The sequence below is a fragment of the Athene noctua genome, chromosome 12 (assembly GCF_965140245.1).
Source record: "Athene noctua chromosome 12, bAthNoc1.hap1.1, whole genome shotgun sequence".
In the NCBI taxonomy this organism is placed as follows: Eukaryota; Metazoa; Chordata; class Aves; order Strigiformes; family Strigidae; genus Athene; species Athene noctua.
Genome location: NC_134048.1, coordinates 24,269,669 through 24,282,037, shown reverse-complemented (window position 1 = coordinate 24,282,037; position 12,369 = coordinate 24,269,669). Strand labels below are relative to the sequence as shown.

Genomic DNA, 12,369 nt, shown 5'->3' with positions numbered 1-12,369 from the left:
CCAAACCCCAACCAAAACAATAATACCTCTACCTTTCTGTGGAAGGCAGAAAACGTACACCTGATATGCCTCCTGTGTCCACCTGAGTGACTTTACAAGTCATTACTTGTTTTTAATGAGGTCATTACACCAGTCCCATTCACCCGCTATCAGGTGGGGCCAGCACCTGGCCATTTAATCAAGAGAGCAGAGGGAGGAGGGGGTGCAGGCAAGCGGCGGGTTCTCCCCGTAGGCGCAGCAGAACTGTGCCACGGGCTAGGGCTGAGCAGTCCGGGTGGGCAGAAGCGAAACACAGCCATGCCACACTTGGTATTTTTGCGAAAACGTTACTTTAAGCAAAAACTTTAAGAAATGTTTCAGCAAAAAGAGTTTGAAAAAAATGGATTCTTTGAATCCCTCGATACAAAAATTTTTTTCAGTTTTGAAATGAACCATAAAGATGGGTTTTTGGTTCTTACCCAGTTTTCAACCTTTTTAAAATATTCTTTTTATTTCCACTGGGGCCTTTTCTGATCTCAGTCTGGTATGCAGCCTGTGGAACTACTCCAGCACAGTGAGATCATTTCCAGGATGCAAGCAATGAACAGGGATAATTTTGTTTATTGATTATTTGCACATTTATTTTTTAGAAACTAGTTATACCATTTCCTAGCCTGAAAATATAAGAAATTTTTCCCACTCTTCTACATGTAGGTGGGAAATAATTCCAGCCATCAGGCTGTTTGCTGGCTCTGCACAGCTTTGTTCAGACAAAATAAGGATTCCCTTTTCTGTCTCCTGATGTTCCCAGTTACAGATGTTGTAGTGTAATTGACTCAGCACTTTATCCATCTCATACTGTCCCACTGGGTTACGCTGTTAATTAAACAACTTGCATTACAGCGTTATTTGAATAACTCTGCCATACACGATGCACCTTAAGCATGTATAGCTCCTTGAAATACACGCTGCAGCCTAAACCTCAGCCTATCCCACCTATATTTACACACAACCCTCTGGGAATGCCCAGGAGTTTTGCCTTTTGTCTGTCCTCTTCGCACCCCCCTCGGCGATGCTGACGCGAGGGCAGGGACATGGCCCAGAACGGGGCCCACAGCCCCCGGGCCCCCCGTGCTCCTGCCTCCTTCATCCCTACGAGGAACAGTCTGCCCTGCAGCGTTGGATGGTGAGGAACCTCTGGCCCCCCAGTCCTATGAGCACTGACTGTGATACATCACTAATAGAGGATTTCCTCCCTGTGCTTCCCTTAGGCCCGTGCCCCGCTCAGCCTGCCCAGGCCAAGGCAGCAGTGGGAGGATTTATCCCTCACTGCCCAGGACAGGGACAGCCCGTCTGCCCTCGCCGTGTTTCACTCCTGCTCACCCATTGCTGGTGCTGGTGTCCCAGGCCGCCGCAGCGGAACGGGGCAGCTGCCTGCCAAGCTCGGGTCATCAAGAGCCCTGCGCGGGTGCAAAACAAAACAAGCAGCAGGAAAGACGAGACTCCTGAGAAAGTGGGAGCTGTGCCCAGGGAGGTCGGGCTCCAGAACCTCTGGGTGCTCGGGGCGGGGGCTCGCTGCGGGCACACCGAGCACCAGCCTTTCCACGTTCGTGTCTCAGAATCAGCAGCCAAACGCTGCAGCCATGAACAGGCGTTAATCTTCACCAGCCCTTCAACAGCGTGTTCCTTCCTGCTAACTACCAGGGGTTTGAATTTTGTACCATGCTTTATTTTTATATTCACACGAAAGCTCTTCTGGAGTGATGATTATAAATGAAATTATCTTCTCCTTGCCTTTAACCCTCTGCTAGTCCCTCCCTGTTTGCGCACCTGTTAGCAGCTACTAAGTCAGAACCCTCGGACCCCAGAGGCCTGCACTGCCAAACCCTGCCTCTCCAACCACGGAGGAGCTCTACCTCCTCTTATTTTGCAGGTCTTTGAATGTGTGGGAAGAGCTCAGATATGTTTTAACTGGCCATGAAAACTCTTGGTAGCCAAAAAGAAACTCTTGCCACTTCTAAAGGGAATTTAATTTCATAGAGAAAAAAGCTGCGTTTGGTCCCATTCCTCATCTTTCAGCGCGGTACGGAGGGGGGAGCAAAAGGGAGACCCCTTCAAGTGTGACAGCAGGGAATTCTGAATGCTGACGCCTAATCCCCCTGGACCAGCTAATGAGCTACAGCTAATTAAACCTATTAGAGACAGCTTTTTGCAGGATCAACAAACAAATCAAATAAGCTGTATCATAGCTATCCCAGGGGGAGAAATAAGATGCTCTCAGTTGTCTATGAGATGGCTTCTCCGGGAAGCCTAGTGTTTTACATAGAAGCAAATGTATGTGGGAGAATATTTTGTTCAGCTCTTAAGCATCTATTTGCCCTTTCATGTCAAAGAGGAAGAAGCCTGCCCCTACCAGAGCTCACAGGCACCAGCCCAGCCATGAGGTCCCCACTGACCTGTGGATGATGTGCCTGCTCTGGAGGTAGTCAAGGGCCAGCACCAGCTCACAGATGAAGAGTTTCACGGTGCCTTCTTGGAACCGCACATTTTGTTGGAGATGGTAACGCAGGTCCCCTCCAAGCAGCAGGTCTACAACCATAAACATATCTTCTTCATCCTGGAACGAGTACCTAAAATGGCAAGGGTTCAGGGATGACAATATTGAAATAAAACATGTTATAAAGGGACATATGGTAGCTCTGGGAATACTCATCATTTCTTGGAACTTTTTCACTTGGGGAAGAACAATTTCATGACCATTCCATGACCCATTTCCCACTGCAACTAAACTCCTATTGTCATACAATATTACATTGTAATAATAAATTATTACAATAATTTAGCTTCAGATCTGTAAAGAGCCAGAGCAGTTTGTCTGAACAATGACCAGCAGGCTCACTAGAGGAACAGGAACCCAGTGTTTTAATGTGAACATGTTACTAATAGCCACTTCAAAAGCAAAGCCACATCCAACCCCCAAACCCCTCACTCCAACGCAGCTTGCTGCTCATCTCCTCCTGCTAAGGGCTGTGACGGGAGATGGCAGGAGGCTGGCAGGCAGCACGGCTCCCAGGTGTGTCTGTGTGGGATGCAAGGGGCAGTGACTGCCAGCACAGACCAGAAAGGGCCCAGGAGGTGCGGACCACACATTTTTATGTTGGGGAGGACCTCATACTAATGCTTAGTTATTGCTTCTTCCTGAACCACAGGGGTCTACTCAGCATTTAACAGCTGGTGCCAGCAGCTACAAGCAATGAAACGCTCCCACAGAGGACACACGAGGAGGGAGGTGGCAGCCCTGCCACGCACTGCACGCGGCCGGGGAGGCTGGTCACAGGCTGAAACAGCTGCCCCTCCAACCACGAGTGCTGCAGCTCCAGACATCACCCCTGTCACGTCTGTGCTGGCACTCGGTGAAAATCATCCATAAATCTCCCTTCACTTGCCGCAAAGTCCCAGCTGGCCGAGCAATCGGTTACTCGATACAGCAGTGGAAATCCAGCTTGGAGCTCGGGATGAACGCTGTCTGCTCCCCTTGGGCTCCCACTCAGCTCTTCGGGATGGGCATTGGCTGCATGGTCACACTCAAATTGTTGTGGTCGATGCTCTGTGACCAAGTGCAGAGCAGTGACAAGTGATGTCCTTGGGGGTCGGGGTTGGCACCAGTGCTGTTCAACATCTTTGTTGGGGACAGGGACAGTGGGATCGAGGCCCCTCAGCAAGTTTCCCCCGACACCGAGCTGTGTGTGCGGGGACACGCTGAGGGAAGGGATGTGCCATCCAGAGGGACCTGGGCAGGCTGGAGAGGGGGGACGGGCCCACCCCATGGAGTTCGACGAGGCCAAGGGCAAGGTCCTGCCCACAGGTTGGGGCAATCCCAGCACAAACCCAGGCTGGGCGAGGAGGGGATGGAGAGCAGCCCCCCAGGAGAAGGACTTGGGGGGGTTGGGGGCGGAAAAGTGCCTGTGAGCCAGCACCGTGCGCTGGCAGCCCAGAAAGCCAACGGTGTGCTGGGCTGCACCCAGAGCAGGGTGGGCAGCAGGGCGAGGGGGGATTCCCCAGAGCACCCACCAGCCATCGGCGCCGCTCACCAGCACCGCGCAGCCCACCCGCCGCCAGCGAGACACCCGCCGCTCCCAGCCGGGCCTCAGAGATGTCTCCACCTGACAGCGCTGAATTGTGCCAGTAAGAAAGGAGCAATATCTTACCATAAATTAACGAGGAAGGGGTGTTCCAGGCCCTGCATAATCTGCAGCTCCTTGAAAACATTTCTCACTTCGTTACGCTCCACGCACTTCTGTTTATTCATGTATTTCATGGCATACATCTTCTTGGTGTCGTTCTTTTGCACAACGCAGACCTAAGTGAGCAAATCAAGGGATAAATCAGAGACAATTTGTCAGAAAATTTAGGCAGGTAAAACATGGTCACATAAGCGTTCTCCAGGGCCTTTAGCTGCCAAGTCACAGCTCCGGGCGTTGATGCTGCAACGCTGGACAGCACCAGTAAATCTCTCACCCAGTTTTCAGCCAAAGAAGAAAAGAAATTTTGCTGGGGGGGGGGGAAGGTGAGGAGATGGAATTTATCACCACAATGATCTGAGATAGGTGACTGCACACAAGCCAACATTTTATTTAATAGCACAAACTAATTTCAGTCACGTCCATCCCTCGCACATCAGTTACTGTCTGAAAGAGTCCCTTCCGTCACAGAACTACAGGTTAGAAACTGGGGAGCAGCCCCTTATCTCCCCCTTCTTGATAATTTTCATTCAGCTCACGATGAACATTGGGCTTTTAGGGGTACTGGGGTTTGAATTTTAACACTTGTATTTCACCAAATCTAGAACAAAACATTGCTTCAATTAAAGACTCAGTTTTTAGCAGTGCAAAACAAAACAGACTGGGTTTTCAGATTTATTTCCAAAACAGTTGATGAGTTTGGGACAAATTTGAAAAGTTTCAGTCAGTGTTTGTTTCACCACCAAATAAATCTCTTTGTCTAGAGATTTTTGTCACACTCTGCACCTAAGGCACAACCCACTTCTGGCATGAGTGGGCTTTTACACCAAGGGGCAAATGGCCTTCTAGAATTCTCTCAGCACATACAAATGGGGAATTCCATAACAGCATAAAAATAAAATGTGTGACCATAACCTGATGCTTAATAACAAACACTGTGTTTCACAGAGAAATATTCTTTTAAAAAAATTGCCAGGCCCGTCACATTGATTGTGGTTCTTTAATAAAGATGCATCATCATGGCTGGAAAATCTTAGAGAATGGTTATCCAGAAACATAATGAAATTCAGCTCACGTGATTTATTAGTTTCTCATTTTAATCTCCTGTAATACAATTTGTGGCTACAGAATGGATGAGGAATCAGGCTCTGATCCCTTCTTGATTACCAGGAGTTGAAACTCAGGTCAAAGCTCACTGACAATGCAGGGGTTTATTTCTTTACTCTCATGTGAGCCTCTAATTCACCCATTTCTCAATCAGCTACAATTCCAGCTGTCCAACTGGTGATTAGTTCACAAAATACTTACTTTTCCAAAGCTGCCCTTCCCAATAGCTCGCAAAATTTCAAAATGGTCGAAGGTGACTGCAATAAAGAGCAAACATTCAAATATTAAATGGCTGAGCAAATGTTTGATGATATTTCCTTCTTTCTACTTTTTCCCCATAAGATAAGAGCTGAGAAAAACAAGGGATACCCTAGCAACTTTCTGTTGCTTTTGGAGATTTGGATGCTGTTTAAAACTTGGCATTTAACAGCCTTTTTTTCTTTGCAGCTCAGCTGCCAGGGCAAGTTCCCTGGGTCAGCCTTTGCCAGTGGCAGATCAGGCAAGGAACCACCGAGTGAATGTTTTCGGTCTGCCCTGCCTGTTAAACACAAAAGCCTCATCTTGCTCCTGCTGAAACCAAATGCAAGGTATTTTAGTCCATCAAACATTTATACTATGTGAAAGATGAAAATGGGCAGCTGGATCTTCACATCCTTATGGTGTTCTAGGCCACACTGTGGGATAACTGTGCAAGATAAACCAGCAGCCCTGGCTGCAAGCTTCGCCCCCCTCCGCATCCGGAGTGGCTCAGAAGGGAAAGAGGAGAGCAGCAGCTCTGCAGACCGTGCACTGGAACAGGGAGGGAGGAACGTGAACGTGCATCTCGCTTCACCTTCCGGCCTCCGGCTGGAGCTGGCAGGTGACCCTCTGCTCAGCAAGGGAGAATGTTCTGTGAAGTGCCAGTCTGAAGGACCCTACAGATCAAGTGTTTCTGATGCACCAGGATGAAGCTGCCTGTGTTTCATCTTAGGCAATAAATAGATCCAGAGAAACAGCAAATCAAATTACCATCCAGCAAACACAGATTAAGTGTGCTGTTTCAAACCTGCTGCCGACTGCTGGATAGGGCACCCAAGCAGTGATTCCGGGCAGGGTGCTCTGACTCCTGCTAAGGCTCCTCTGAGACGCCGGTGCAGCCGCGTGGTGCCCAGCACCCGTCAGCTGGGGGGGGTCACGCTCAGGGACCTGCTACTTAACCAGCCACTGCTGGCTGAACCACACCCCACCCAGATGCTCATTCAAGGCCTCAGAGAAAGGCTTCTGATGGATTTATAACAACTCATCAGCTTTAATTAGCATGACCCCTGGAGCTGAGAGGTTCCACCGATGTGATGGGCTCAAAATCGTGGAGTTCGTTTGCCTTGTGCCCCTCTTTGTCAAACCTGGAACAACAGCTGTGAATATCGAGTCGATAACAATTGAGTTTAACTGGACCTGTTTACCAGTTAGACCATCCCAGAGAAGGGTAGTGGATACCTGCAGAATACAAAGGGAGAACAAAGATGCTTATCGCCTGCAGGGACAAATAAGAGGGGAAAGGAGCCCTCTGTTCCTGCTGCAGAGTGAGACTCGCTGCAGGAGCAGCAGGGAGTGGGGACTCTTGGGGGACTCTCGGGTCCCCAGCACCAGGACCCAGCACGGGGCTCAGCAAGAGCAGAGCAGAGCACAGAGGTGCAGCCAGGCTTTAACATCTGGGCCAGCTGCAAATCCAGAGGAGCTAAGGCAGCAGCCAGATTGCATGTTAACACCCTCGGTCTCTTGTCTTTTAATAGGAACACTTTCATGAAGGTGTAACACCTTCTACCTCCTTGTCTTTTAATATTAACATTTGCATTAAGATTTTAAACATGGGTCTATAACTGAGCTGGTCGTAAGAAAGCTAAATTGCATGTTCTTTATTTAAGACTCTCAGATTAGGTAGGCTCACATTTTAAACTCTCTTTTAGCTTTCCTACTATCCCCAGTTTTCCCAGTGAGCCAACCCTGAGTCTCACTTCCAAACAATACTGAAATTGGTGGTGTCCAAATCAGGAACAAAACACATGCGCTTAGTCCTGAATCCACCTTTACAGATTTGACACGCCTCATTTCACTGCCTGATGGCATCTAAAACAACGAAAGAGCCAAAGCATTTGCCCTTCAGAGAGAAAATTCATGTGATATGCCAACTCAGACAAATTATGTTTAAGAGATGCCAAGGAAGATAATACAATTGCTGTAAAGAAGCAGCTGAAGCATAAGCATGAAACAGCATTTTGAAAGTGGGGGTAGTATTGCTAAACCCAGGTTCAAGGAACGCTATTTAGATTAAAAAATACAGAATGAGCCACAAAAAAACATCCTTATCAGAGATAAATCAACTCTGCCAAAGCCCCTGGACTCCAAGTGCCGAGTGGAGGTCACTGCTCTGGGGGCTCAGGTCCTCCCACCGCTGTCACCTGCCCCAGGTAGCACAGCACCGCACAGTCTGTTATGACTTGTCTTCCTTTTGCCACTGCAATTTCCCCCATTTTCATTATATTCCCTCCCTCCCTTCTCTGCTCTGCAGCCTCAGGAAAACAAGTGCTACCACAGGACGAGGAATGGCAATGTGAGTCCCTCGCACTGGGGAGCTGAACTGGTGCAGAGCCAGGCAGCGGAGTGCAGACACGTCCAACGCTCTGCCCAGTCCCGGGCAAGTAAAGACAGAGTGAGCTGGAGAGGACGCTGGCAAAGGCCCACGAACGATGTACGTCCATCTCACCCAGCTGTTGTCCTCACCTACTATCTATTTCTACTTTATCTTCCAACAGATTTGGCCAGCTGGGGAGAATATCTGGCTGTCGTACTCCAGGAAGCTTTCCACAGCCTTTTGCCCACAAGCAGCACAAACAAAATCTGGCTTTTAACATGGTCTCTTCCTGACTACGTTAGGAGTTGAGATCAACTTGCAGCACTGAACCTCTGTTTGGTTATTACATCTTCTTTTCATCTCCCTAGCTTATTACCCACCACTGTGCCTAGCCAGAGGAAATGCTGAGAGAAAATCCTGTCATCCCACCTCAACCGAAGGCAAACAAAGCCCCTTTGAGAAGTCCGTCTTAAAAAAACCCCAAACAACAAAATCATGGTGCCACAGAAAAGAGCCAAATTATAGCAACAGCAATTTGGAAAAATACACCAGAGGCGTCAGGACTGTGCATGCACAGCGAGGGCCGGCAGGTGCCGTGTGTGCGGCTGGAGGGGCCCGCGCTCCGTGAGCGAGTGGCTGGGCTGCGGGAGGAGAGGGGAGCCCGCGGCTGCAGAACGGCACGGGAAGGGGAGTCGTGTGCCCACAGCACAACAGAAATCCAGGTGTTTTCACCCGCCACTCAGCTCCTTAACAACCCTGTTTTGCAAAAGGTTTCACCTTGTTGCAACTGCCCGAGTAGTCTTCCAGAATTTTTTTTATTTTTAAGGAAACTGAGAGGTAATGAAATGAAATCCCTGAACACCACAGCACAGTTCTCTGAGAAGCAGCCCCAGTTCTTGGGCGCAAAGGCAGAGTGCTCGTTAGACAGGGACCTTCCCCCGCCCCAGCAGCGGGTCCCGGAGCGTCCCAGCGAGCAGCACCAGGCAGACAACGGCACGGAGCTGCCGGAGGTGGAATTTGGGCCGTGAGGAGAGGGGGGCCTGCTCGGCACCGCGGCACTCACACCCCTCGATACTGCTGTTCACGCCCACGCGGGTGCCAAAGGAAAAGCCTCGCCGTGGCATAGACGAAGAGGTGGGACCGCTCCGTGCCCGCTGCAGCCCCGCCAAGTGACCCGCCAGTGCCAGCAAGCAGGAGAGCCATTGCGCTGCTTCCTGCTGCACCCAGCAGCTCTTAATTTGTGGCAGTTTTAATTGAGATTAGAATAAGGACAAGTTTGTGACATCTAGAGTGATACAGTCTCCGGTCACAAATTTGCCAAGATAATGGAAAAGTCAATAGGGGACGTGACCATTTCAGCTGGGTTTCCCCCCTCCTCCCCCCAGTATATTAAAATATGACTAATTTAGAGAAAAAATACACTACCGCTTTTTATATTTGGAGGGCCACGCAAGCACAACTGCACTGGTCTGGCCACTGTATCTGGGTGCAAGGGTGATCCCTGAGCCTACTGAAACTCAACAGACCAACACTGAACCACTCGAGATGGTCAGGCCTGGGCCCTTCCCTTGACTTGCCAGCACAACACACAAATGCACTGAGCAGGGGGCATGATGTGTCACACTCGGAAAGGCCGGTGCCCTTTGCCACAGAGCTAACAGGGGCTTCACATGCTGCCAGGCTTTGTCTGCTGAAACCAAGCCCTGACCAAGCACAGAGCTGGCTCTCACAAATCATCTGTCTGAAAAAATTTACCGCCCCAAGGACAGTCACCTCGCACAGGTCACTGCATTGCCTGGGGTATTATTTATTTCTCAGGAGCTGATACTGCACAAAGCATGTCAGATCCAGAGAAAGGATTAGCAGAGAGACCAGCCACTCCAAGGAAAATTCAACTTATTACTGCCATTCTCACAGCCAGGACATATCACCCCGAGGAAGGCGATCAGGAATGTGAAAAGTGCAAGTCACCCGGGGCAAGCACAGGTAATTATTTATGAGAGATGCCAATACTGAGCATTTAGATGCACCAGGAATAAAATCTCCAGGAAAACCTCACAGCACCAATCTCTTTTCCACTGAAGTTACTGGAAAAAAATATGAAAACCAAAGAAAAATCACAATCGCATCAGTAACTTGGGCACCACAGCCCCACAGCCGCAGGTGGCAGCGCGGGCGCAGCAGCACCAGGACGGAGCGGTGTGCCAGCGGCCTTTGTGCCCGGAGATCAACAGCAGCCAGCGCAGACCCCAAGGTGGGAAATCTCCACAGGATGACAAACTGGGACACATGGGGAAGGGCTGGATCGGAGCTGGGCTGTTTGGCACAGTGAGGGGAACGTGCTCCCATGCAGAACGACTGTTCCCTTCCCTGAGCAACCACCCACATCGGCAGCTGCATGTGGGGACGGAGCAGCGGGACAGACACAGCCTGGGGCAGGAGGCTTTAACGGCACTACTCGGGGTGTAATCACTGCTCATCCAACAACAGTGCATTCCTCTTTGAGACCTCCTTCCTCGAGGAGCTGAGAGAGAGACTAGGTTTGGGCCAATATCCCCTCCTTTTCCCCTTGTGTCCCCAGTAATTGGGACTACGTCCTCCCTGGCCAGAGTTCTTATCTCTAGGACAGCAGTTAACCAGTTATCTAGGTTCTCATATATTTTATTTCTATGCATTTGTATCTACCTACATATGCATTTTATCATTGTACCTAGGTGAAAGCCCATATGGCAGCGAGCAAGCTGACTCACGCAACAGTAAATGTATTTATGGAATGGCCTTTTAATGAGCGTCTCTCTAATCTTGGCAGCACAGTGACACTGGCCTCCAGTACCGCTCTCAGCAGTGTATTCTCCTTTTCCAGCTGGCCAAGCCCCCATGCTGGTCTCCCACTGCCAGCGGGCAGAGCTGCCCGGCTGGGTGCTCATCAGAGCCTCTGCCTCTGCCGCTGCTGGCCAGGCCTCTCCCAGTGAGCCCGCTGCAGGGACGGCAGGCACGTGGCTCAGGCTACCTTCCTGCCACACTTCACCCCAGTGCCTGGGCTCTGATCTCCAGAACGACCCTCCCCTGCCCCCAGCACAGCAGCATTCCTTCCCTTTCAGAGCGCCTGGCAGCGTCCCAGAGACCCCCTCAAACCCCACTCGCTGCCGACAGTTTCTGCTGGTGCCGGGCTGCAGCGCGGGGAGGCGACGGGACCCCCTGACCTCAGCTCTGCAGGAGGCCAACGGCCACACGCCTCGACACACCTTGGCTTCACCAAGACATCCTGGTGTTGGCAAACCCAGCCTGGAGCTGGCGGTGACGCTCAGCCTTGGCACTGGTGGACTCTGCAGCCCCAGACAACAGCTGGGAGAGGCTCTCACCGTCTTCGCTTTCACGGAAGGCTGGTGACTTGCTGGAGGTGTTTGCTCCCATGGTGTGTTCCGCCCAGGCTCAGTGCTCTCCACGTCTCTGCCACGTTACCACCCTCGAAGCCGCTGTCCCCAGGAGGGTGTCGCCCACAGGTCACTCCCAGCAGACCTGGGCAAAGCTCTGCTGGTGCATCCTGGAGAAGACAGGAGGCAAAAATTCACCATTGTTCAGGATTAAGAAGCATTCTGCAACTTGCAAATTTATCACCGGAGGCGATACTCAGACAAAACTGAGTATCAGGGAAAAAGCACATTATAATGGAGTTTACTAGATAAAACCACCAACACCATCACCTTGTATACCCAGACCAGGAGTGCTGCCCACTAAGGGAACCGTGGAAACAGACCACAAGATCTGAGGATCTGGCTCAGGTTTGCTGCATCATCCAACATACGATGACCAATTGTAGTGAGGTCAGTATCCAGAATAGATGGGCAGAGTGACTTGGCTTAATAAATTCGGAAAGGCACTCCTGAGGTCATACGGAACTGTATAAGCTCTACAAGAAGAAATTCAAAGAGTCAACCTTTTGATTTAAGCTGTTACAGAAGTCTTTCATTTGAGGCAAAATCATACTTTTTTTTAAATGAAAAGATTTCATGGTAAATCAGTGCTCAGTGCTCCCCAGTCTCTCCCAGCACCACCAAGGGGCATCCAGAACAGACCAGAGGCAGCACACAAGACGCACTTACTCTCTCCAGCGTGTTTTACGATATCAACTGCAACCCACCCATGCTGCTGCTGCGGCTCACGCAGACCTCTATTCCCAGCAAAGAGCAGGGGAGTCTGCATTTCATAAAAGGCAAAAAAAACCCCAGTGCAAACTATTAAAAAACCTAAAGTTTTGATTTCTCATCTCAGAGAACTGAAACAAGATCCAACAACAAAACAAATGAAGCAGCAGATGTTTATGATCCCCATTGGTGCCTCTGAAGGGAACAGGTTGAGTCTTCAGCCTGAAACAAAGCCACAGCAGCACCTTTTCAAGCCCCAGACTTACTTTTCAGAGGCAAAATACAC

At 50.1% G+C, this 12,369-nt stretch overlaps 1 protein-coding gene across 6 annotated transcripts in view; it reads right to left on the bottom strand.

The window, feature by feature from the left end:
• STK32A (serine/threonine kinase 32A) overlaps positions 1-12,369 on the bottom strand; it is a 36,085-nt gene that overhangs the window by 14,374 nt on the left and 9,342 nt on the right. For 3 of the 6 annotated variants that reach the window (XM_074916446.1, XM_074916448.1, XM_074916447.1), the window contains exons 2-6: positions 11,643-11,848; positions 11,301-11,482; positions 5,529-5,584; positions 4,188-4,339; positions 2,436-2,609 (exon numbers count right to left, since the gene is read on the bottom strand). In XM_074916446.1, coding sequence (XP_074772547.1) covers positions 2,436-2,609; positions 4,188-4,339; positions 5,529-5,584; positions 11,301-11,352 — 434 coding nt within the window. In that variant the 5' untranslated portion in view covers positions 11,353-11,482; positions 11,643-11,848. Of the gene's footprint in view, positions 1-2,435; positions 2,610-4,187; positions 4,340-5,528; positions 5,585-11,183; positions 11,483-11,642; positions 11,849-12,369 lie in introns of all 6 variants that reach the window. The other 3 variants (XM_074916450.1, XM_074916449.1, XM_074916451.1) reach the window with 2 other exon arrangements.